At 35.4% G+C, this 27,523-nt stretch overlaps 1 protein-coding gene across 2 annotated transcripts in view; it reads left to right on the top strand.

Moving 5' to 3' along the window:
* LOC149528653 (F-box protein At2g26850-like) overlaps nt 1-12,327 on the top strand; it is a 114,352-nt gene extending 102,025 nt beyond the window's left edge. For both annotated transcript variants that reach the window (XM_089808664.1, XM_089808663.1), the window contains exons 4-6: nt 11,206-11,384; nt 11,666-11,740; nt 11,921-12,327. In XM_089808664.1, the coding sequence (XP_089664790.1) occupies nt 11,206-11,384; nt 11,666-11,740; nt 11,921-12,108 (442 nt within the window). In that variant the 3' untranslated portion in view covers nt 12,109-12,327. The remainder of the gene's footprint in view (nt 1-11,205; nt 11,385-11,665; nt 11,741-11,920) is intronic.
* The last annotated feature ends 15,196 nt before the right edge of the window (nt 12,328-27,523 follow it).

Genomic DNA, 27,523 nt, shown 5'->3' with positions numbered 1-27,523 from the left:
AAATATGCCAAATGAGAAGTGAAGAACGTGATTGTAGATGGCTGCAATAATTTTCTTCAATGCTGCCCCTTTTGCTTTGCTTTTTTTCGATCTGCTTTTTCCACTTGCTTTTTTCGGATTTGCTTTTTCGAACTGCTTTTTTCAGATTTGCTTTATTGAACTGTTTTTTCGGATCCGCTTTTCGAACTGCTTTTTTCGGTTGCTTTTTTCGGAGCCTCTTTTTCAGACTGCTTTTTTGGCTTGCTTTTTTCGGTTTTTCTTTTTCAGCTTGCTTTTTTCGGACTGCTTTTTCGGCCTGCTTTTTCGGTTCTGCTTTAAAATGGCTTCCTATAATTTCAGACCTGCTAGAAATGACCTCCAATAATTTCGGCCTTGCTAAAATTGCCTTCTGAAATGCTGAAATACTGAAAATGGCCTTAGGCCCAATGATGCCCTAGCTGAAGTGACTGAAGTATCACCTACAAATGTGCAACCCTTCAGAATATATTTCACTTCTTCAGTTATGCTAATCCAAGGGAGTTTTCGTTCCCAAAGATCAATTGACTATCTGAAACCACTTGGCTCCAGAATAGACTATGTGACTGAATCACAATTTGATGTTAAGAGAGAAATAAACAACTGGATGATTAGAATGAAGCCCGGGGTGCCTATTTATTCTTTTTCTCCACTTTCTCTAGAAACTTCTAGAACATTATTTTATTTTATCTATTAAGTGACTTTATAAAAAATATTTTATAATTCAAGTCACTTTATTAAATTAATTAAATTTAAAGTTACCTTTTAATATTTATTTATTTGATAACTTTATAAATAATTAACTTAATATCACTTATTTATTTAATTAAAATAATTAATTAGTCATCCTCATAAAATATTCATTATTTTGGACAACTTAATTAATTAAATTAATTAAATCAAATTGCCTCCAAAATGGGGACATGACAGTCCGCCCTTCCTGAAATTGCTTGTCCCCAAGCAATGGCTGAACAATAAACCAATCAATCCGCCTGGATCCCAAATGTAGTCATGAACTATTCTACTATCAATTAACAGAGGCTCCTGCAATATCCTCTGCAATATAACCAAGAGGAATTGATAGTCAAACTGACAATTACAGCTCAACCAAACTTCAAAATCACAACTACCACAGTCAAAAACCCACGAGACACAAACTATTAGAATATCAGAACCCAAGTAAAGTGGACAAATCAAGCTGCCAACACAATAAATACCATCAACGCATCCCACTGGCCTATACAGAATGTACAATCCAACTCTGCAACAATGGTGGATGCTCCCGAATGAAACTGTACCAAGTATGGAGAATCCACACACTGTACAACTCCTGCAGTCAACACAACTCGGCAGATCACTTGCCACTGTCTCATAACCATAACTCCCATGCACTGCTGATGGTGAAAAGACATCACAAGATAAACAGCAAGAAATGGAACCCAAACCAAATTTTCCTGCCATCAACTCCTCAACACAAGGATCAAATACTAACTGATGTACATACCCTGCAGTATAATGCTGATAAAAAGAACCAACCTTAGTCAACAGCTCACCATGAACAAGTGATACAACCCACTGTGACTGATCACCAGCTAAGTCAGGAGATGTCATAGCCAAAGGAGTAGAATCAATAACAACAACCGCTGAAGCATCACTCCCAAACTCCTGCTCTAAGTCATGTATTATGAAGCTGTCAATCGCAGAACCTATCGCCATGTCATGCCCATCACAACTCTCATCCCGAGGCATCAAACCGTCCCATAACTGATGACGAGCACTATGAACCAAACTACATCTTTATATCATCATTTCATCAACATGGTCATCAAAGGTAAATTGATGAGCATACCTCATAGTGTAATGCCGATAGAATGCGCCAATCTCAGTCAGTGGCTCAGACTGCAATCCAGATGAAACTAACTGCAATCGATCATTAACCATGTTAGAACTGACTACTACCTCCGAAGACATCACCAAGGGAGTAGTATTACTAGCAGGAACCATGCCAACTACCGGCTCACCAACATCACACATGATCTTTGATACAACATCTCTAGTCTCTGTGCCATCAGTACTAGAGGCCACCACCATATCAGGCATACCACAACAATTTGCTGCAGCACCCAACTCAACTGAGCCCGATATGCCAATGTTAGTATCAAGGATGGATGCATCCCCATCTCCACTGTCTCTGACAATCTTGACCATAGACATCCTCGGATCACCAGACACCACAGCTTGTGACTGTACAGAATCTAGTAAAGACTGCAGTCGCTCTAACTCCACGGTCACCTTAGCCAAATGAAATTGTGACTCCTCGAAAGCCAACTGTGTATTCTCAAGAATCTCAGAAGTCACCTCGAGTTGTTGAGTAAGCTCACTCACCTTATCTTCCTTGGCCAATAATGCATTGTATGCTGTACTCCCCCACTCCATAAGATAATCTCTGTCGGCTACCAACTGCATATAATTTTGTCTTAGAATCCAGATAGCCTCCCATAAAGAGTGGAACTCTGTCAAGGAAAGATAATTGCCTCCCTGCTCATCACTAGTAGGAGAACCCCATCCATAAACTGCTAACAACTGACGAGTAGCATCAAAATGCTGGCAAGCGATAGCAATGTCTCGCTCACTAACTCCCAACTAACTCCCAACTAACTAGACACATGACGGCACTGGCTAGACTGTCTCCTATAAACCTCCTCTGACGCACTGTCTAAAGGAGTATCTCAAAGTTATTGGTCTCTAGAGTATTACCAACCATATCCTGCGAATCAACTCCAAAGCTCATGTCAACATACAGAGTATCAAAAACTGTAGCACCGCTATCCAACTCCTCTGTACCAAAAGAAATTGCCAAGGAAACTAAGTCTTCAAAATTTCCCACTGCATCCTCCTGGATGTCATCAATGCCAATATGATCCTGAGACTCATCTGTACACACTGCCAAATATGAAAGATCATCAACACATTCCAACAATAATGGTTGACTGGATATATGAACAAAGCCCAACACCGGTGTATAAAAACTAATACCAACATCAGACAAGCTGCCGGCACAAGAAAAGACAACACCATGCAATCTGCCAATCAAATCCATGATAGCACCCAAACAATCACTGCTACCAAAAAGTGATAAAGATCTCTAGTCAACTGAATCCCAAACGCCAATATAACAATCTCGAGTCCATATCCGTAAACTAGAATCAGCTAGTAACTCAAGCTTACTCCTCACTTGAGTAATATGACCAATACCAACTAACTCCACATACCTGTCTGACATTGTCCCTGTGTCCTGGATGTGGATGCAAGATGAACTCACAACATTATCAACGACCACATATGATTTACGTGCCGCAAAAAGTTGAGTATCAAGAGTGCAAGATGGAACTAAACTCAACTCCATGCCATGCTTATCCCCATGTCTCTCCCAGTCCTGTAATGCCAATGGAGTATTCACCAAAGAAGCTCGAGTGTCCTCAAGCTTGCGAGAAAGCCTGTCAACTTCCTCCTCCTTCCTCCTCAAGGCATCTGAATAGTCTCTGACAAGGCTAAGAAGATGGTCACGATCTGATAGAAGATGTAAATAACTCAACTTCATCGTTCCCATTCCTTCCCTAATCGCCTGTAAGTCAACACAAGAAAACTTTGCCTGAACTCCCTTATGTCTACCCTGTAACTGAATCATCCGAATGTGATCCTCTATCATATCCCGCATCCTGTCATGATGAGATAATGAAGTCATAATACTATCTTTGCTCACCTTCAGTTGGCTGGACAAATCATGTGAAGTACTACCAGCCTCAACCTTGTTTGATGAAGCATCTATCTGTGCCTGGTACTCTCTCTCAGCAAATTCATGAATGCTCAATGTCTGCTCATCTCTACCAAGTATCTCACCATCATGCACAACAACATCCTCATAATCATCATCTGAACCCACTACATTGTAGTCACTGCCTGTTGGAACTAAACCATCCCGAGTACCTGTGACATCACCCTCTGACGACCTGTATACAATTGTCTCAACTTGAGTATCAAGTTGACTGTTACTATCAATCTGTGTAATATCCATTCCCACTACCTCCTGAAGTATTGTGTGCCCAACATCTTCCTCCAAGCTAGTCTGATTTTTGTCCTCCCTAGATTCGGCTATATGCTGGTAACCAATTGCTGCAAACTCCTTGTAGAGTTTTCTAGATACCTCACTTGTAGAGACCTCTTGTTCCTCTTTGTCTTTGTTTTGTGATGTAGTCCTCTTAAACATGGAAACCATCAATTCATTCATCCTTTTCTGACTTTCATCCAACCTTTTCAAATTTTGTTTAAGCTTCTTCATATCCTTGTCCCACTGCTTCTAGGTACTTAAAGTAAACATGATTAACTAACTGATTCAATGTCCAATCTACCCAACAGGATGGCAGGTCAATAGCTCTGATACCACTGTAATAACCCCAACAGGTTATAACTTCTTCAAACACCAAAAATCTTTATAGTTCAATGGTTTGACATTTCGTCAAACACTTTGCAAGCAAGCTCTGATACCACTGTAATGGTCCTGCTCAAATCCGACCTTAGAATGCTGATTGAAGGCTTGAAGAATTTTGTCAAACACTTTGCATACAAGGTGTCATATGACGGATATAACTTTTCAGATTGCTGCAATGACTCTTGTTTCGATTTGCATCAAAGAGAATGCTTACAAAAAAGACTCCAGATTGTCTAAACAATGACCTAACATGAATGTGCAACTAATTTTGACAATATTCAATACAAATATATGACTTAACTACTTGCAAAATGCAGCTACAGCAATTAGTAATTATGACAAATACTTTGGATGCAACCTAAGATGGCATTAATACACTTACAACCAAGTGTCATTAATATAAACACTTAGTATGCAAAATTATAACATTATTTATGCCAAAAAGAGAACTTACAGCCAATTGATATTTTGTCAAACAATTGTAATGCAAACTAATAAGCTGATCATCAACTCTAGGGTTGCAATATAGATAGTGTAAAAATTACAACGCTCTTTCAATTGCAAAATCCTAGCCTTCGTTTGATACCAATAATGCCAAATGGCAAACAAAGACAAGTACAATGTAAAATAGTGAAGTGCTGAAGCTATATTTTGTACTCAGCTGAAAACCTACATTTCTTAGGAAATATGCCAAATGAGAAGTGAAGAATGTGATTGTAGATGGCTGCAATAATTTTCTTCAATGCTGCCCCTTCTGCTTTGCTTTTTTTCGATTTGCTTTTTCCACTTGCTTTTTTGAACTGCTTTTTTTAGATCTGCTTTTCTGAACTGCTTTTTCGGATCCGCTTTTCGAATTGCTTTTTTCGGTTGCTTTTTTCGGAGCTTCTTTTTCGGACTGCTTTTTTGGCCTGCTTTTTTCGGTTCTGCTTTTTCGGCCTGCTTTTTTCGGACTGCTTTTTCGGCCTGCTTTTTCGGTTTTGCTTTAAAATGGCTTCTTATAATTTCAGACCTACTAGAAATGACCTCCAATAATTTTGGTCCTGCTAAAATTGCTTTCTGAAATGCTGAAATGCTGAAAATGGCCTTCGGCCCAATGATGCCCTAGCTAAAGTGACTGAAGTATCACCTTCAAATGTGCAACCCTTCAGAAGATATTTCACTTCCTCAGTTATGCTAATCCAAGGGAGTTTTCGTTCCCAAAGATAAATTGACTATCTGAAACCACTTGGCTCCAGAATAGACTATGTGACTGAATCACAATTTGATGTTAAGAGAGAAATAAACAACTGGATGATTAGAATGAAGCTCGGGGTGCCTATTTATTCTTTTTCTCCACTTTCTCCAGAAACTTCTAGAACATTATTCTATTTTATCAATTAAGTGACTTTATAAAAAATATTTTATAATTCAAGTCACTTTATTAAATTAATTAAATATAAAGTTACTTTTTAATATTTATTTATTTGATAACTTTATAAATAATTAACTTAATATCACTTATTTATTTAATTAAAATAACTAATTAGTCATCCTCCTAAAATATTCATTATTTTGGACAACTTAATTAATTAAATTAATTAAATCAAATTGCCTCCAAAATGGGGACATGACAGAAAGACTGGCATAAGAGGTCTTGCTACCACTGCCCTCTAATATTGGCTTGCTGCTCCTTGTTGATTTCCCCCATTGTTACCACTGTTATTCTACCTCATTTGAGATATCACATCAATTGATTGATCGATGCATTCGTTGGTTTGTGCTTGGCTTCTAACCAAGACTTCCAAAAGTAAGGTCGTTCAGTCATTTTACAATCCTCTATTTTTTCCTTCACCTTTTTCACCCATACTTTCAAAGTTTTTCGATTATTCTAATTGATATTGTAATGGACACCCTAGAAATGCCCAAAAATTAAACCAACTACTGATAGGAATTTAGTCAAATAATTTGTATCCAACTCTTTATTTTTTCGTTAAATGTTTAAACCCCTTTATGGCTTTGGAAGTAAAATGTTTTTTTGTTTTCATGTCTTTGCATAGATTTGAAATCACATAACATGAACAAGGAATCTATAATAATATAAAAACTGAAGATTGAACTATTGCTAAAATAGTATTATTTTTCAAACTAATAAAATCAAACGCATAGTAGACTTTTCAACTCACTAATTAATCCAACATTATAACATAATGTTCCAGTAATGACTTCCCATCTTGCTACTACAGTAACGAATAGTACCGTGCTACAATGATGTGAATAGTGTCACGCTACAGTAACGTGAATAGTGTTGCGCTACAATAATGTGATTATTGCCGCACTATAGTGTTGTTGCAGTATAATCTGTCTTCAATCAGTCTGAGATCCTCATAAAATCATCCCTTCAGAATGGCATAAGCATCGGACAAGAAGCGGGAATGATATGAGCAAACATCCAATCTGCCTATAGTTGGAAATGCGCTCAATTTGCCTATTAATGAAGCTGATAGCAATGAATTTCAAAGGCCAAACCCCAAGGGAATGCCACAAGAGAGGATAGACGTCCTCTAATGCCAAGAATGGATCTGCAACTCAAACATCAATTTTCTTCTTGTATTCAACTTGCTGAGTGAAGCCACTAATACTCTGTTTTATTCTTTCTCCAAAGGTTGATTCAACTCTTATGAGCAATGTGGGATAAAAGACGTGCAATATAAAACATATTAAAATAATCACTTGTCTCCCTTAGGCACCCTTTTGATTTGCACACATTCCCATAAAATTTAATATTAAAGTAACACTTCAGTATTTTACAACTAAATTGAATGTTACTTTAATAATACTTCAAACATATAATATATTAGCTATTGGACTCCAAACAACACGAGTGATAGCTCGTCGGAAAGCTCTTGCCAAGGAGTATCAAATTCAATCACCAAAATTAGCCTCCCCTGTGTCTTGTTGACTTACTAAAAATCGTATGCCTGAGATTGAGTAAATCAACTCTGTTTTGGCCCAGACTAGAGATGACTAGGCCAAAACACTCTAAGATCCCTTAAAACCCTTCGTTAGCCCTTAGGACCATGTAGAACTAGGCTAACGCACACACACTTGGTCAATTGCTAAAGTGGGGATGTAACAAACGAATTTTCCTATCCAATTTAAAACACCTAATTAACAAATAATTGATTCCATTTCACATAACAATGACTTCCATTAACTAACTCTAACGAGAAAGAAGTAACTGTTTTCTATTCTATTTGTAGTTTATATTCAATTGATATAACGAAATAGATAATTGATTACATGGCTAACATTTTAACCATTTCTACTGATAACATGTTCAGCTGAAAGTAAAGTAACAACTATCTTCTTTAACAACTAATATAATCATTTAATTTATGCTTTTAGAAATTTAAACTATATATTTATTCTTCTATGGATCTAAAGGTAAAAGTGCAAAAGAAACATACAAAAATAATGGAGATATCCCTTTTTCATGATGTTCAAACCTCGACAATGGTGAGAGGAGAAGCATTGACATAAGCTTAACCTCCTAACCTCAGACCATACTTATCTCCACACATCCTAACTTAATAGAACAACCCTCCCTACCTTGGGATCGGGCTTGGGATGTTCTTAAGTCTAGCGATCTGAGCTACCCGGTGGTTTGAGTGTCCCATTAGTTATTCCTAAATAACTGAAGCTTATGGACAAACAAAAAGATTTCATGATTGGCACATATGCCTATAACTACCTTGGCCAAGGATTTCAATTTGGGTTCGTAAACCCGATCTCCACCACTCAACTTGACAACAGGTTCGATTATCAGGACATGCATGAGCTATTTAATTATTTGTTCCAATTTGATTTTTTGATTTTATTTGCAGGTTAAATTACACCTCTTCACCATTCATTGGCCTCTCTGTTGGGTGAATTCCTTGGTGTCCTCATGATTCCGATTTGGTTTCACACTTCTTCACCATTATTATGGCTTCATTGCCAGGTGAATTCCTCGGTGTCAAGTATTCATAATTCATGCCTCATAATATATTAAAAGCATTGCAATCATATGGATTTATGATTATCTCAGTTTCTATGGGCCGTATATTTGGTGTAAGATCAAGATCATTTTAGTGATTGGTATCATAAACACCTTAGATATCAACAGATAACATAATGGATTATTTCTACTAATCAGTCTTAACAGGTTGAGGAGAATATGTCGGACCAGAATGAGAGACAAGAAATGAAATAAAGGATGGGAAATATATATGCATTTTATTCACTATCGGCTAAGTTCAAATAAATCAGTTTCATATTTATCATTGCTTCTATCTATTAATCTGCCCTTGCAACACTACTCAACGGTTAAACATGGAATATCAAACAAGAATAATCAGAGTTTTCATAACTTGTGAGTTTGGTTGTAACTTGATCTTTCGCAAGTTTGGGGCTTGGTTCCAGCTTCACTTCGGCAACAAAGAATGTAATGGAGTCAACAACAGATGATTATAGATGTATTATAGGGATTTGAATGCTTGAAGTGTATGATACTGGGTGGAAAAGGAGTGTTCAGCACAATGTATATGATGGAGTGAACAGTAGATGTGGGAGGCATATGCCTCCAATTCCGATCACGGCTCCTTAATAGCTAAGTTGAGACTCCTCATCTTCCATTCATTTTCAAGAAGTCTGTTCGGGTGCTTCAAGAATTTCGATTTGAAAAGAATTAAAGCGGGAATATAAATGAGGAGAAAATGAAGAGATTAAATTTTTTATTTTATCATTATTATAGGCTTTTTTGTATGTTCATGTATGCATATCGATGAGGTGACATCATTAGATTATTTATTTATAATTTATTGGTGCCACTTCATTTTTATATATATATGAGTTCGTATTTAAGGGTTTATAATAATGATTAAATAAGAAAATTCAATAATAAATTTTTAAAGTTATGAACTATATTTAATTTAGATTATTTTAAGTTTTTATTATATTATTTTCCTAATAGCTCATGCGGTCCCTTAACATAACCTGTGGTCAAGTCTTCGTATCCTTTCCAAGGCAGTTTTAGGTCATACCTGTCGATCCTGATGACTGAACCAATCGAACATCCCCTTCTGATGATCCCATTTAGCAATGCTTCCTCTCTCTTTAGTCTTCTTTCTGTAATCACCCAAGCAAAACATTCTTGCCAAGACATTAATTCAAAAATAAAATAAAATAAAATAATTATATATATATATATATCGTTAATTCCAATCAAACGATTTTCAATCATCTAATGACAATTTTAGGTTGCTTGACTATTTTCATCAATGTCTATAATAACTAACTCATTTCACATGATCATGGAAGAAGTAATTCCTTTTCAGTTGGTACAATGTAAATAATTAACTAACTCACTTCACATGGTCAGGAAAAGAAATAATCTGTTAACAATTGATACAACGTATATAATTAACTAACTTGTTTCACATGATCAGGAAAAGAAATAATTCATTAAACCAACGGTTATGATCAAATTTAAAATTTTGGGCAAAATTTGGGATGTCACAGGGGACATTATAGATATCTGGCTTGTTATGATTGCCATGATTGGTTTATTGAATGCAGCTCCTCAAAATCCAAATGCCACCATCCCACAATTCCTCTTCTTTCTTCCTTAATTTTGCCTAATTTCTTCTCTCCCTATTACTGATAGAAAATACACTGTTGATTGGATGGTACGATTAATTGTGCTTTGATACCACTGTAATGGCTACCCCTATTTTTTTTAAAGTTACATGTTTGCGAATTGTGAACCCAACTAGTAGTTCACTAACTCTTTATTCTTTTCAACATTAAAAAGTATATTTTTTTTCTCCCTAATGTGTTCATTTATCCAAGGCAACATTAGACTTATGTCAACAATAAACATGGCTCTCTAGTCTATCTAGGACATGGGTGCTTTTTTTTGAAAGACTTAAAACCATATTTAGAAGAGTAATATAGCCAATTAATCAATTATTTCTTCTAACCTTTTAGACTCACCAAAGATATAAATAGAAGCTCTGTATTGCTGGAGAATTGGTGGTCCACTAACTTACTATAAATAGTAAGTACTCAAAAGAACTCCTTGCTAAAAATAGAAACCTCCACTAGACAACTCTGGAAAATCCTATACGAACTCCACGAGGACACAGTCCCCTAACCCCACTTAACCTATTGTGACTCAGAAATAGTGAATTATCCATCTAATCAGTTGCAAAGAGGGGAGGGGCGTTACATTAGTGATGGGGGGATAGGTTCTCTTGCATGCCACACATTGACAATTATAAACTCTAACAAGAGGACACAGGCATGAAATATAACAATCTTGCATGGCTTGACCCTGTTGAGTTCACATTTTTCTCTTCGTATTGAATTCTTTAAGGCTGTTAATAGCTTAATTCAATGAACGTGAAGATGATTCATTTATATCTTGCATTTATTTCTTTGAATTTTGCAAGCTTCTACTCAGGTGAAGATAGGTCAACAGTTGAGTGTCTTACCCTTGTAACTTTGTTCTCTTAATACAATAGAAGCTCTATAAACATAAGTATAGTTTTTGGACTTCTATGAATGGGATCTTAAAGTTCACAACTTTTGTACTTTTCTAAACTATTTGTACCTTCCATAGCAGGTATAGCATTTGTTCTTTCAGATAGACATTTCATTGATTTCTTGGTGATGGACGATAGGTACTTGCCCCACCCTGGAAGCTTGCTGGTCAGTGAGGATGGGATATCATGGGAGCGCATTAGGAAGCCACCTGTTATGATTTCTCCCAGTGAGCTATATACTCCAGATGTTCCAGATGATCTGAGGCCTGGAGATCATATAGAAGTACAATGGAAAGTGGATAGATACTCTCCTTATGGTAGTTTACTCTTTTAAACTTCGGTAGGATCATACGAAAATTTTCTCGTCTGGAAATAGATGGCAATATTTATTATAAATGTACCAATAGGGTACATGAATTAAATTTGAATTTAGAAAGAACCTTTAGAATGACATTTGATATTTAAGTAACTAGAAAAGCCAAATGCAAGAGTGAACTGATTTGGTATTCTGTCTAGTTATAACATTTCTATTAGTTTCATGTTAGAAGTAGATGCTTTGATGTAATTTTCTGAGTCAGAATATTTATGTTATTTGCAGGGTGGTGGTACGGACTAGTTGGCCATGTAGATAATTGTAGAAGTGAAAATCAGAGCTGCAGTTGCCATCTTGATGGTACTCTTCTGTATTTTGTGGCATCGTAAACTAACTTTTTTACATTATTCTTCTGACCATGACATTTAATTACTTTCCAGACGCTCAATTACTTACATTCAATCACTGTATTTCTCTCCAGTAAAATCATTCAAGGATTGTTGTGTCAGATATCTGACTTCTTATTGGGCTATGATGCAGAAACAATTTGGCTTGAATTCAGGCAGTATGCAATTGGTTCAAGGTGGAGAAAATTTCAAATAAGAAGAAATAGGGCTTCTGAGTCTGGCAACGATCAGGATGGATTCTATGGAGGCATCCGAAAATTGACAAATATGGAGGATATCTCTGCTTGGTTAAAAATGTGGCCACAATACCATCTCTATTAGTCAAACATTATATGAGTCGCAAGAATTATGTGTGGCTCTCTTATTGATGCGAAGATTACAACCATGACACTGCAGTATATGTAGATGTGACATTTTTTACAGTCTAGATTCAGGATATATATACATTCCCACATTGGAAGAAACCACACAAAGATTTATTCAAAATGGAATTCAAAGATTTGTGGACTCGCGGAATTTTCGGGTCCAGAACTCTCTAAATTGCGCCTTCAACCATCTAACTCTCTAAAGTGCACCTTCAACCATCTAACAATACCGCTTGGTGGACATAATACTCATTTTTAGTTAGCTTTTAAAAAACCAACCTTCTGAATGGAAGACAAACGCGATATACTTGAACACGGGGGATGAAGATATAGTTAAGCAACTTAATGTCTCTCAGTCATTGTCATTTAATTGCAAAATTTACACATTCCGTAACAAAGAACAAGATGACGATGCACATGGAAAGTCAAACTTTCTTTTTTAAAGATTCACCATAGCCTAGTGTTTTTTTAATAATTTTTTTTTTGTTATCTTCAACTACAAACTATGCAGATCATGAAGATCAAATGCTGAAATTTTTAGAAGAATTCGTAATGTTTTTAATTTTTTAATTTGTAGGGAGAATAGCCATGTCCTCGTGGGGATGGGGTAGATCAATGTGATAAAAGATTTTTACTTTTTATAGATCTACTCTTAACTTTAAAACTTGGTCATGTACAACGATATGATAATGATTTTTTCATTTTAAAAATTTAATATTAATTTCAAAACTTGGTCATATACATAAGAATATATTAATTTTGTTGACTCCAACCTATTATAAGTACCAATGTTTCACTCAATTTTGTGGGCACTAGCTTATTGGAGGCAACAATTGTTCATTCTTTTTGTGAGCAAGGTGCCCACTAGAGGCACCAATCCCTCGTCTATTATAATGTACTTCTTCACCAAGAGAGATAATCCTTCCTTAATGTGCAATATTATTTGTATATATATATATATGTCTCCTATTATAATAAATCAAAATTATATTTTTTTAATGTTTTACTCACTCTAGGAATACTTATGCATTTGCCCAAATCTATTTAATGGAAAAGCATCAACCAATCAACATCAAGAGTTGGAAGAACAAAACTTTCGCCTTGGAGTCGACCACCAATAAAAGAATTAAAATGGATAAGAGGGCGGAGATGGAAATTGGGGATTCAGATGAGGAAATTAGTGGGAGCAAAAGAAGGTTAGGAAGAATTGCTAAAACCCGTGGTGGATATAAACAAATGGCTAGTTGCTCTCAGGAGGAGGAGGCAGATACTAATTTTGAGGAGAGGGGCAAGATCTTGGGGGATGGCCAAAAGAAGGGGAAAAAAGAGACAGACAAAGATGTGGAGAAATGGGATGATACTTTGGATGGCACTTGGGATTTAGAGGCAGACAATCCTACCAAGGACCCCTTCCTTGACCCCACCCATGTCTCTGCCATCATCACCCTGCCTTCTACTGACAACCAGGAGAACCCCAAAGCTGTTAATGACTCCCCTGACACTATATCCTCCCCGATTAAGAAATGTGGTCTGGAAAACCTAAAGGCCCCCACTAACAATCTTGTGGTGCAGGACAATAGGAATTCTTTGGCGAATAATAGGGCTCTTAAGTTGGGAACTGAGGAAAAAGGGGCTATTACTCACAAGGATCTCCAAGAGTTGAAAGATAGGTGCAATACAGTTGAGGAGGGCTTCACCCTCTTCTCAAAGTTCATTCTTAAGGTGACTCATGAGACTGCCACCACTCTCCAGCTGCTGGCTAATGTGTTGAAGGAGGAGGGCTTTGGGAAGGTGGACTCGAAGCTTCTCTATAGCTTCCTTGTTGAAGACAAGGCCAAGGTACTCCTGACTGGAAAAGAAAAAAAAGATGCTAGTCAGTGGCTCCCTAGTGCCTGGTGTTTTTTGGTACTTTGTTGGTTTTTGCTATCCATCCTTTGATGATGGTTTTGTTTTTTATGTTGAACTTGGTTCTAGGTTGTAGGTGGTACGATGCGATGACCACCTATATGCATTTTGTTAATTTGTTAAACTCTGTTGGTTTTAAGGGTAGGATCCCTAGTACTGTTAATTACTATTATATTGCTACTTATGTTTTTGATGTAATTCATTGTGGGGGTGTGTGTGGTTGTTGCTAGTTGTTGGCTGGTTTTTGCTGGTTGTGCCACCAGTGTTGTAAAGGACCAACCCCCTAGTTTTGGCTACTTTTATATCAAAATCATCAAGAGTTATAATAGATTGACCAAAATTTTCTAATGCTTGTAATATCTTGAAATCTATTTTAGAATACACAAATTCCTCTTTTTTTTTTTGCTAATAGGGCCCACCTCTTTAAATATTGAAACATAAACCAATGAGAAGCAAGAATTAAAATAAATTTGACCAAATTTCTATGTTTATCTTTGTTTCTAGTTGCATCTACAATCATTTTAATGTTCCATAAGAGTAACTAAATTTGCCCATTTTTTGGGGTAGATAATGGGGGGAAGAGTAGATTATTTATTATTATTTGTAGAAATTAATTATTATTATATGTTAAGCTCTTGTTTTAAATCCAAAACCTCAACAATTTACCCTAGTGTTGTAGACTCTTGTCTTATAATACAATAATTATTTTTTCTTATTAAGTTTGATTATAAGTAGACTTGCAAAAAAAATAAAAATTATTTAATTAAGCAGATAGGCTTTTTTATTGTGGTACACAATGGCCGAAAACTTGTCATATGCCTAAAAATTATCAAATGGTGGATGTTGAAAAATTGTGAATTGTATACAAATATGTATTTTAGATTACATGGGAAAAAATACAAATTGAACAATATTTCTCCCCAAAGAAATAGTTAAACAAAAAAAATGTGACCACTAAATGAGGAGTGACTCGTGTTAAATGGGAAGCTAACAGTTATTGGAGAGTTGAAAGTTGTGAAGTTTATCTTCGTAGGATTGTGTTTAGATCCAAAATAGCCATTGTTGATGTCGAATTCCACTGCTTTGTTGCTGGCCTTTCTTGGTCCAACGATTACACGAGCTTGAAAGATGCCTTCAGGGATTTTGGTGAAGCCATGGAGTCAAAGTTCATTTAAATTCATATTTTTTCTTTCTTTCTTTTTGTGGTTTTGGTGCTTGAAATCAGGCCTAGAATTTGACGGTCTCCCCTGCCTGTCATATGGTTTTTTTATGACAACTATATTTTTTCATGCCTTTCATTATACACTCTGATAAAAAAATTGATTGTCAAATTTTTTGTTTTATAATAATTTACAGATCATTTTAAATTTAAACATTCTATAAATTAGAAATAATAATATTATTTAATAATATATGTTGAAAATAGATTGATACAAGTATGGTAAATATGTTTCAATCATTATTTTGTCATTGATGTCAAACTTGCTACTTGCTGGTAATACAATTGTTGATATGATTTATGTACTAGCATTTGTTTGATTGATGAAGATGATTTGATCAAATGAGGTAATAATAGCACCTAGAGGAAAGGTTGAGTTATGATATGGAAAAGGAGTACAAGAATCAGTTAGGATAGTAATATTATAGTGCATTGATAATCTACTTAAGGTTGCAAAGGTTGATTACACTAATTAAGTTCAAAAGAACAAGTTAAACAAAATTTGTTTGCTAAGCTTGACAATTTGCATAGTAGGAGCCGAGAAAAGTTAGTGCAAGTCGAGTAGAAAATCAGTTGGAGCCAAGCAAAGTCAATTTTTAGTGTAAGCCGAGTAAAACAATATGAGCTGAGTAAAATAGTGTAAGCTAAGTAAAGTTTAGTTGATGTTGAGCACTAGTAAACATTAGTTCATGCAGAGTGTTTTTATAGTGGATGTCGAATAACACAATATTTGTTAAGCATCAGAAGCTAGTTAATGCCGAGTGTCAGCATTATGAGAAAGATCAAGAATTCAATGAATCTGAGCTAACAAGTTTGATTTTTTGGATTGTGTGAACAGTGTGGAAGATAAGGTTGATGAGTTGGTGGCACATAATTCATTATAAACCATTTTGAGGTGAATTCAAAGAGGATTGAAGAAGTTTCTAAAAGGGGATGGAATTAAAAGAAGGGTAGATTCATTGAATCCTACCTAATATGACCTAACCTTAAAATGGACGATGGAGGATGAATGATAAAATATCTTAATTCTTTATTTATAAAGATGGCTGGTCAGAAGTAAGGGTTGCCATGTGCGAGAACCTAAGGAAGACAAGGAGTCTAGGGTATTGCTTCATTCAATGACCTAAGAGAAGAGACTACATTGGCAAGCAAAGTAAGAAGGCTTAAGGGTATGGATGCTTGAAGGGTGAACAAGCTATCATAGTTGAAGTATGTGAAAACCAACCAAAATGGAGAACTGAAATAGAGATCTGTAATCTACAAGTGTGTTGTAAGCTGTTATCAGATCAAACCTTACTATTACTTTCTAATCATTGTATCAATCTAGGGTAAATCCTTTGGATTAAGGTTGACCTAACAGTCATTTGTAAATCCTTTAACTAGGTGACATTCCAAGTGAATGATCTAAAATCCTCTAAAAAGGCTCACTCCTAATAGGGTGATTGAAATCCTTTAACCAGGTCACATTTAACGGTGTGTATTGTAACCTTTAACAAGGTTCGCATTTCATACGACATCACTTCAAAAGAGTGAGAATGAGTATCATGTTACTGGTGTTTTTTCCCAAGTTGGGTTTCCAAATTAAATCATTATGTCAAATGTGTTATTGAATCTGTTATATTTCATGTTTACATTTCTGCAAATTGATTTGATAGTAACCTACAAGTTTAAAGTGATTGCATAATCTAATGAATGCATGCATGATGAAAATGTTTTATGGGTTCACTAACTTGTGAAAATTTTTAATTGCACATCTGGACCTTAGATAACTAATTCAACCCCCCTCTCATTTATTCTAAAGAATTCCAATAGCTAGTATCAAAGCCATTTTCTCAAGAGGACTAGTTTGAAGGTACTAGAAGCAACAAGATCAAGATGTCAAAAAGCGAGGTACCCAATCTCAATAGAGATAACTTTCCTGCATGATAAAGTTTGATGAAGCTACACCTAGGAGGACTTAGAGATCATGCACAATCTACCATTGTTGTTGAGTATGTTGATCCTGATGGAGTCTTAACTACTGAAGATTTGAAAAAAAGAAAATGTGGGATGCTCTACACACTATTTATGGAGGTGACAAAAATGTTCTAAGAGCCAAAGCTAAAAGTCTTAGAGGGAAGTTCGATGATATGAGAATGCAAGAAAGTGAGAATATTTCTTAATATTATTCTAGGATAAAAAGATATTGTTAATGCAATAAGAGGAGCTACTGGTAAAATAGATGATAATATTGTACTAAGCAAAGTTTTGAGAACACTATTGCCCATCTATGCTATTAGAGTTTCCACAATACAAGAATTAAGATGTATACCAGAGAATGATTTGACTCTTGAAGGTCTAGTAGATAGGCTCATTGCTTTTGAGCTATCTAATTTTGACAATTACAAACCTGAAAATATTGAGTCTACTTTCAAACTAAGCTATCGTTGAAGGAACCCAATAAGAAGAATAAGAAAAAGATAAAATATGTGTCCAATGATAGTGATACATGATAGCCCCTATTTTCAGTGAACTTTAATTTGTAAATTTTATGGTGAAAATATTTTAAAAAGAGTGTTATGATCTTAGGGTTTATGTGTTATCAATTTTCATTTTCAGAGGATAGCTATAACATGGTATTTTTGCCCTAATCCAATTATTTTTTTCCTTTTCCTAGTGTGAAAAATGATGCCCTAAGGATTATGTTTTCATTCGATCCTACAATAAATTTCATAAAAATCAAAGTCTGCCCCTTATCTTAAGTTTTATATCCAAACGAGAGTTTATTTGTCTTTCACATCGTCTCTTACATGTTACAACATAAGGGTTAGTGGAGGATCGTAGCATAATGTTTTTAGTTCCTTAATTTTAAGATATGTAGTGTGTCATAGTATTGTAAGTGAAAAAGTTAAAGTGCTCGATCTGATAATTTCCTTTGTATCATATGGTCGTGTGTCATATTGAAAAGGTTTTAAGTCCAGTGTGTGATGTTATAACAAAGATGGTGACTGAGACATCAGGAAGGTCTTTGAGAAGTTGAATGATGTTACAATGAAGCCCTAACCATAAGATTGAGAATTGAAATTGAAAGTGCTACGATGCTAAGACGCAATGGGTATCATAAGGTTGTAAAGAAGATGTTTTGAGCTTATGATGCTATGGGGTACTTATGATCGTAAAATTGTAGGGTAACAAATGACAAGGTGAAGTGGTAGTATAGTGTCAGACAAGTGATGTGTATTCGATCCTAAATGGTTAGTTGTGAAATGTACACCATGTGGATGCTTGGACTAGTGGGGCCAAAAAACTTATTTTACAAAACTTATTTTTTAATGCAGCATATTGTGATCTTTGATCTTACAATAAACAGTGTATCATAAGATCTGAAGCTTATGGATGAAGTGCTACGATGCTATGAAGAGGACTGCATCATGAGATTGTAAAAGTAAAAGATAAAGCCAATGATGCTACAGTAAAGAGAGGTAATCGTTTCTTGTAGTATCATAGGGGCCTGAAGGGAAATTAAGCTGTTATGAAGTGATAGATAACTGTGATCATATGATCGACAATAGGTTGAGGTAAGATGCTATGATGTTCAATATAAACCGCTTGTTGTGAGATTGTAAAGGATTCAACAGTCAGCTCTGATGATAAGTAATGTACCATAAGGTCGTAAGGGTTTTTCCCATGGTTTCGTAAGATTGTAGAACCTCTTATTCATCCATGAGATAATAGGAGTCTCTTTCTTTAGTAGTGATTGTAAGAACGTAAACCCTAAGTTGACTTGAAATGTGTTTCACTTTTCTGAGCTAGAAAGGCTAACAAACTTCTCAACCAATGAGATGTAAATATGATACAAAAAGTGCATTGCTGAATAGTAATGGCAACACTCCCCTGAGGTGATAGAATAAGCTGATTTTATGGCTTGAGCATGCTAAGAATCAATGCAAAGGTCAATGTTGATAACAATCATCGAGCTATAAAGACATTCTATCAATTAGTTACAATTTATCGTTTATAAAGAGAGAATTTGAGCAGTTGCAGAGTTTTTAGTGCATACAGATAATTGTTTTTTAGTTCCTAAGAATAGAGTTCATACAATATTCTAGCATACTTTCAAGATGTCTAATAAGGAGGTAGAAGAAATTCAAGCGTCAAACACAAAAGTGGCAAAAACTTCAACTTCTAAGGGAGGGGAAATACAACAAAGAAAACCTAATAGGTTTGTTGAAGAATGGATTAGGCTTTTACCAGGTTCCTCAAATGCTAATGTTGCAGAAGACCATGATTTCCTCAACCCATATACCCTTTATAGAGATATTGTGTGCCCTAGTGTCATGGGTTCTAAATTGTTCAAATACTTTTACCATAACAGAGAAAAGAAGATCCCAATGTGTAATCAGTGGAAGAATAACATGGTGAAGTTGATCTTTCCAAAGGTTTTTGTGGATGTTGACTTGGTGAGGGCCCTAATTAGTTCATACAATCTAGCCACCGAGTCCTTCCATAGAAAAGATGGAACTATTCTTTGTACACTTGACTGTGCTTTGTTCATTGAAGCTTTTGGATTGGATGGAGCTATGGGCCAACTTGAAGATTTGGAGATCTACAGAAGAAGTTTGAGAGTAATACCAAGGCCTACACTAGGAAGTCTATGCTATAGCATATACCTATGGATTTAAAGAGTGTGGGTGATTACCCTAAGAAGGTGGAAAAAATGATGCCTTTGGACAAGTTTAAACATTACTTTGTAAAAACAGTATATGGTGTCCACAAGGTGGTTGGAAAAGATGGATCAAACATGGTGTATAGAGCTGAATTTATTATTGCCATAGATGTGAAAGACTCCTACCATGGGGGAATATTATTATGTTGAGCATATTTTGGAGGTGATGAAGGAAAACATTACCCTAGCTCAAAGTGGAGAGTTAAAGGATTTCAAGTTCCATCACTACTTATTGTTGATGCACCCGATCTTGTACAAAAATGTGGGGTACATAAGCCCTCATTTCATTGCTCATACCACTGATGCCAATGGAGAGTTGCTAGTTTAGTTGTGGACACAAGTATGGGATAGTAATTATCATTTTTATGATTCTGTTTCATTCTTTAATAATTTTAGTGCTGTGATAATAAGAATGTTAGATCCAGGATACTTTAGGGCACCTGAGATTTTAAAGTCTATTGAGACCAGCCTTGCTTCCCGAGGTTAAAAGATTAGACCATAATTGGGGGAACATTTTCTTATTTCCAACTTTTTCTTTGATGTGAGTCTATGGTTGTCCCCAACCACCCCACATATTGCCAAAGTTTATTCCTCCTAGGTTGGGCATGATTGAATTTATATGGAAGTTGTTTATGGTTAATAGGGAGTATCTAAGGCCTAAAGTGCATAAAGGCACATTCTTATGTGGATGTTTCAAGGTGGGGGACTTATCAATTGGAAAAGAAGCCCTTGATCAAATCCATTCTTTCCTCCACCACTACAACCTATCAACTAATCCCTATAGGATGTATCATCCTGATAATTGGATGAAGAGCACCCTTAAAGAAATAAGGAACTATGTGCTGCTTGGCACCAAGGAGCTACCACATGAGAATGTTATTCCTAATATAGTTGCGAAGGGTGAGGCAGTTGATAAACTGGCAAAGCTGGATGATGTTTTGAGGTTGGAAAGGGAGATGAAGATAATTGATCCCAATTCAAAGGGATTTTATGTAGGTATCCCCTATCCTCATAGGATTAGGAAGATGGTCACTGACCATGCTGAGATCATGGCCAAAATTCTAGAGGGACCTATGGGAGAAGAAGAGAGGGTGTGCCCAGATAGCCTTGAACCTAACACAACTCTAGAAATAAAGGAAGATGATGCTCCTAGGGCAACATGAATCACAAAAGGAAATAAGAGACAAAAATTTGTCCATATCCCTATAGAGGCGAAATAGAGGACCCTAAAATTTTTACCAAGCAATAGTCAGTATTTTGTTGACTTAAGACAAAGCTATCTCCAAGATAGAATTAATGTAGCTGAGAGCACACTCATAGACTTGGAACTAGCAACAACAAGGCTAGATGATAGGATCATTCAGGACCAACAATTCATAGAGGATGATTAACTCATCAAATCAATTGAGTTCAAGATTTTTTTGTACAAAGTAAAACAAAATGAATTGATGCTAAAAATGAAACCAGGAGAATTAGATGAGGAAAAATTAGAACTAGTTGAGAAGCTATATGCCTATGATCTTGAGAGTAAAATCATGACTGTAGAGGAGGCAAGAGACCTTGTGCAAAGGAGTGGTATGTTGTTGATACTCGGATGAGATTTGGAGCAAGAATTTAGGCTTGATCAAATAAGGAGGTTGGAGAATGCCATATCATATGAGGCATTTGGCGCTGATGGACTGCAGAGAGGAACATGATTCAACATAGATACCAAATCTTTGGCAATTTGGAGCATGGCTTCATCATCAAATAAAACAAAGTTGATGGATATGCAGAGCACATAATAGGGTAACATGATTGTGTGGACTTTGTAGGGTACATCTGGTACAAAAATGTCAAAGGCCATGAAGCATTTCTCATTCATGAATGAGGCCAAGGTAGAGGAGATTGAGACCATACTTTCCAAGTCCATACATGATTACATTGATGTAAGGAAGCTCTATGAGGATGAGCTTAGACAAAAGCCATGTGTATAAGGAGAAAATTGAAGAGCTTGAGGCTAAGGTCCAAGAACTAGAGGCTAAGGTTGCATCTCTTAGAGAGAAACTTGTAAATGCAGAGCATGCGGTTGCTACAAAACAAAGACAAGAACAAAAAGATTAGGAACAACTAGTAAGGGACACAAATGAAGCTCCAACACAAACATATGGTTTGGAGGTAGAGGATACAATAGAACCAAGGAGAATGAGCACTAAAGCTCCACCTACTCAGTAAGGAGATGAGGTAAGGACTACTATCCTTAAGATTTTGATGAGCCATAGGGTTGAAACTCTGAAGAGTATATCAGAACAGGGTCATAATTCTATGGTGCTATACAAAATGCTGAGCAATTCTGCAATGAGGCACTTTCATGGTTATTACTGACATTCAATTTGTGGGGGCCATATACACAGTTCTTGGAGAGGCTTATTATATTGATGGCTAAAAAGCCAAATTTTCCTAATAAGATAATCATAGTGAAGGAGGGCTTAGAGGTAGTCAAATAACTAATTGGCTTCTTAACTAGTAAATTGCAAATTATACAAGGGAAACTAAAAGTTTTATTTCAGGGAATTCAACCCTATATATTACCAATTTTGGATAGTACTGGTGGAGTGAGAGATTGGCAGGAATGGTCTAATTCCTTTGGTTCCATTTTGACTTAGGAAGCCTGTCATGCCCAAAATATAAGGGGGGCAGAACACACACAACAATTTTCTTTTTTTTTGAAATTTTAATTAATGGAATAGAACTATGATGCAAAGATAATATGGTCGACAAAGGTTTAGATGCTAACTTCAAAGGAGTTAGTAGTTTGAAGGGTTTAAGATACAGAAAGCCATGGTTACTATAGAGTTAGATGCAAGATCACCAAAGATAAATAACAGGGTTACGACTCAGCTTGATCATTTGGTAAACAGATCTTTAGGGTGGACTGATAGTCTCTTAGTAAATACCTTAAATTAAACTATATCCTAAAACTAAATCATTTAAAGTTTAAGAATCTTTCTAGAGTGATACTAACATTAGTTCATAACTAAAATTGAATGAGAGAAATCTAAACTAAAACATACAATGATAATTAATATTTAAACATACCCATTAACCTTCCTTACCAATGAGCACTAGTGTTACGCTAATTAAACCTTTACTAACCACTTAATTTTAACCCTAACTTTATTAGAAATAAAAAATTGCTAAAGGTAATACAATATGCTTAATGTAACTACGATTAGATCATAAGATTGCATAGGCTTTCGTAACTTACCAATCTTAACATTTCAATAGACAATTAACTCCAACATACCTATACAATCTAATCATTTAATTTAATGTTCACTATTAAAGTTGGTGACCATAGCACAAATTCAATGAATCTATATTTAATCTAAACTTTATCTGAACTATCATAACTTTAAGTCCATATTAAAATCGAACTATAAGGCTCACTATAGTATAAAACTAATTAAGGAAACGTTAAAATTGTTTTAATTGAAGTATTCAAATTTCACATTTTAAACTTTTTGAGTTAAAACTAATTTAGTATTTTTGCATCCAAATCACTATTTAGCATTACCATCATTACTTAACCTAAAATCATACCTTACCTCCTAATACCATCAAAATTACTAATCTAGTTTATAGATTAATGCCATACTTAAATTTTAAATATAAACAATCTATAACTTAACATCTTTACTTACCTGGATTTCATACTCAGATACTACACTATTGCAACATATAATGCCAAACTAAATATTCAAAGAACTTGTTAAAGTCCTCTTACAAATCTAATTACAATTAAATGCGGAAATATATAAAACACCTAATACACTAACATGGAATACCAGGTACTTTCTAATAAAATAAGATAAGTACTACTGATCAATAATAATAACGAACTAATCATAATTTTAACATACACCCAAAACTAACTTAAACATAAATATTAATCCTGACTAAATTAAATATTACTAAAATAATTCACTTAAAGATAAACATTAACTAAAACAAGACTTAACTAAAATAAATACTAATTACAACACTAACTTCTAACATAACTAATCCCAATACTACATTGTAATTATAAAGCAACCAAACTAAAACCACCCAAAAATTAAAAAAAATGTTTAATAACTAAACTAAACTAAATATTACAAAGATAATAAAACTAGCTAACATTCTAACCTATACTCTAACTAAGGAATCTTATCTACTAACTATACTATACAAAACTAACTTAATGACAAAAAAAAAACTATCAACTAAATCTAACTACAACCTAAGACCTAGAGGATTGCACACGCACGTGTCCCCATATCCCAATGGGCAGTGCGCTGCCCAAGGTCTGCATACTGCAGACCTGCCCTTACTGCGCTTGCGTGAGTGGTGGGAGGTTTAAACCTGCGCATGGGGAGAAGTATGGGGGGGGGGGGTCAAAGGTGTAAGTGTTGGGTTCAATTTTTAAACATTCTCCTTGCTCCCCCCCATAAATGTGACATGGCCAGCGACTGACCCTCGTACACATGAGGCAGGTAGGAGGGTGAGGCCCATGCCTGCTAATACAATAGCAAATATAAACAAAGGAAAAGAAAAAGGGAGGGCATTAACTTTTACAAAGTTATTTAGGTGAATAGGGTAGGAGATGCTAGGCAAAAAGAATATAAAAATTAAGTTTAATATATTATATATGTTTACTTGCATCAACGGATGTGCTTATAGGATTGCATAGATTTCTTATTTAATTTTGTGTTATTTTATTTGCTTTAGAAAGGAATCATTTCAAGAATATGCTCTGTGCACTTGGAGAAATAAAATTTCTCTCCATACATTTTCCAGTGAGCAAATTTGCTCCTGGAAGTGTCTTTTTTTTTTTTTTTGAAACAAATTATTATGAACCAAGATGCATATGTTTGAGATAAAGATTTCAATATTAAACTAGGTTTCAAGGTGATCCATAGTTTCATTAATCTATTAAACTATCATGTTAATGCAAGAGTATGCATGAGGAAATCCCTTAGCCTTTAAATTTGAATTACATGTTCCATGCATAAATATCTAGTGCATACTATGAGTTCTAAATTTCCTTCAATTTGAATACAAAGAAATACAACTACTTAATTCCATTGATACCATATGAGTATGGAGAATTTGATGCAAGGTAAGATATCATGTGCATGATTTACAAAGGTGGTGAATAATTCTATTACAACTTGCGTGAATCCATTTGTGAATTTTGACAAGAATTGATATATACCGAGGAAACCATATTGTTGAATTTGTGTTGATTACATCATAATTCTTATGCAACAATCTATCAGACTTTATCATATCCAATGCTATTTCTTTCATTACCACAATTGAAGTTTGAATGATCATTAATCAAGAACATTTATCTATCAACTATTCCTTCACAATATAAGTCAAATTATGAAATCACAAAGAACATTGCAAGGAACTCCCATAATCTTTTTTTTCTATTATGCAACCTGGTTCAAGACTCCATTGGGAAAGAACCAGTAAGAAAACCCGATTTCATTGCCAACCATTCACAATATAAATTTACATATAATTACATCAATTCACAATACAAAGATGATTTCTTCAAGCTTCCTCACAATACTTTATCCCTTCAACCTCAATTCTTCTTGGAACCACAAGGGGAAAACAAGGCTGACCCAAGGCAATTCAACACAATCACAAAGACACAATTCAACATACACCCATCCAGTTTAACACACTAGATCCATCCATAGGACCTTATTAGGGGGGAGGTGGATTTTCCCAATGGGAGATGTCAATCACCATACCTTAACATAACCCTTTCGGGGTTAAAACTCAGGAACTTTCTTTGTTCCTCAAATGCCCTTTCGAGGCTAACTCAACAAGGATTTTATTTCCTTTCCATACTCAAGATTTCACAATATCAACAAGGTATGTGATGACCGATAGGGGCCCATACACCCTACCCTTTTTTCCCTCCTCTCACCATGAAAGGAGAATCTGCACCATTGAGGTCCAACTAAAGCCCTACCCCCACATGGCCACTTCTTCCCTATCCAAGGGTGAGTAATGCCAAATACAACCCCATGAAAACCCCTCAATACAATACATCAAGATGAACAAGAACTCATCAAGAACAACACAAAAGAAACCCTACAAATCAACCCAACATACAGGCAAGCAACAATTAACAACACAACACAATGTGCAAGAACAAGCATGATCAAAACATGGAGAAAACCAAAATACAAAGCCAAGAATCCTACCTTCACCAAGGTGTGATGGTATCAATGGAGGTTTGAGAAGAGCTTCCTTTTTCCTCCTTCCATCTCTAAGTATCTTCCAAGCTTTTTCTCAAAAAATAGAGATTGGGTGGCCCCCCCAAAACTCCTTCAAAAATCCACTAAATAGGTTCCCTTGACTCAACTAGGCTTCATGAGACCCTAGGATGGAGTTTGGGTTCCACTCAAGTGGGTGACAAGCCATTTTCGTAAGCAACCATAAATGGGATTTTTAAGTGACCCTAAAAGTCAACTAGGGTGGCTAAAGTGGGTGGAAAGTACCCCCAACCCATACCCTTACCCATGGGTGCTTAAATTTAACAATTTTAAGCCTTAGAGATTTGGTAGGAACACATAAAAGCTAGGAAATACTAAAATCAACTAACAACCTTTAAAGGTGGACAATACAAAGACGACACAAATCAAACAAGGGGTTCAACTTGTCTCTCCATTGGATTTTCTGACTAGCTTTCCTGCACACTCGTTGCACACATCAGTAGTCCAAGAACATATAGGTCCCAAAACATGCATTTAAAATTTTCATGTAATTAAAGACATCCATTGTCCACAATTCAATTATTTGTCTTTTCCTATTCATTAAAATTGGAAAATTCAAAGTATTAGTTGCATTCATTTACTTCATCAGCATATATGTTATAAAGCATTAAATGACATAAATCAAATATCTTGTAAAGTAGAGCATCATACATCATAGATAGCATAATAGTGTTCAGTGCATCAATAATGTTCTGACATAACAAGTCAAAAGTATCAAAATAACAGAGTATCATCAATGCTAGGATGGGTCGGGGTGAGGCCTCACAGACCACTATGGTAAGTTTTAAAGAAAACTCTAATACCCCTTATAATAAATTAATTGACTCCCTATTCAGAGAAGAGATAGACTTAAACAAGTTTTTTGTTGAGTCTAAAGCAATTATAGATGCTAGGTGGACTAAAGCCACGAAGGATCTAGAAGAGGATAGAGCTACAGAGTGGCCCACCAAAAGGTAGATCTACATTTGGGAAGTAGTGGGATAAATCAAAGCCCTACCAGTGGGAGGTAGTTGAGATATTTTGCTAAAGATAGTAAAGGATGAAAGGGAGTAAATTCAAAAAAGCATGACATAAATTTTCACCCATTGACTTTTTTAGCTACTTCCTCTTTTTGGATCAAACACTGAGGAATGTCTTGCATATCTTTTTGTTTATATTTTGTCACTTTTTATGCATCTAGATTTTGATATGTGTCCTCCCATATGTAGCTTGTTGCAATCCT

This window comes from Cupressus sempervirens, chromosome 11, assembly GCF_028749045.1.
Source record: "Cupressus sempervirens isolate cs-2001-9-10 chromosome 11, ASM2874904v1, whole genome shotgun sequence".
Taxonomy (NCBI): domain Eukaryota; kingdom Viridiplantae; phylum Streptophyta; class Pinopsida; order Cupressales; family Cupressaceae; genus Cupressus; species Cupressus sempervirens.
Note: the sequence above shows the minus strand (reverse complement) of the source record. Positions and strands in the feature narration are given on the sequence as shown.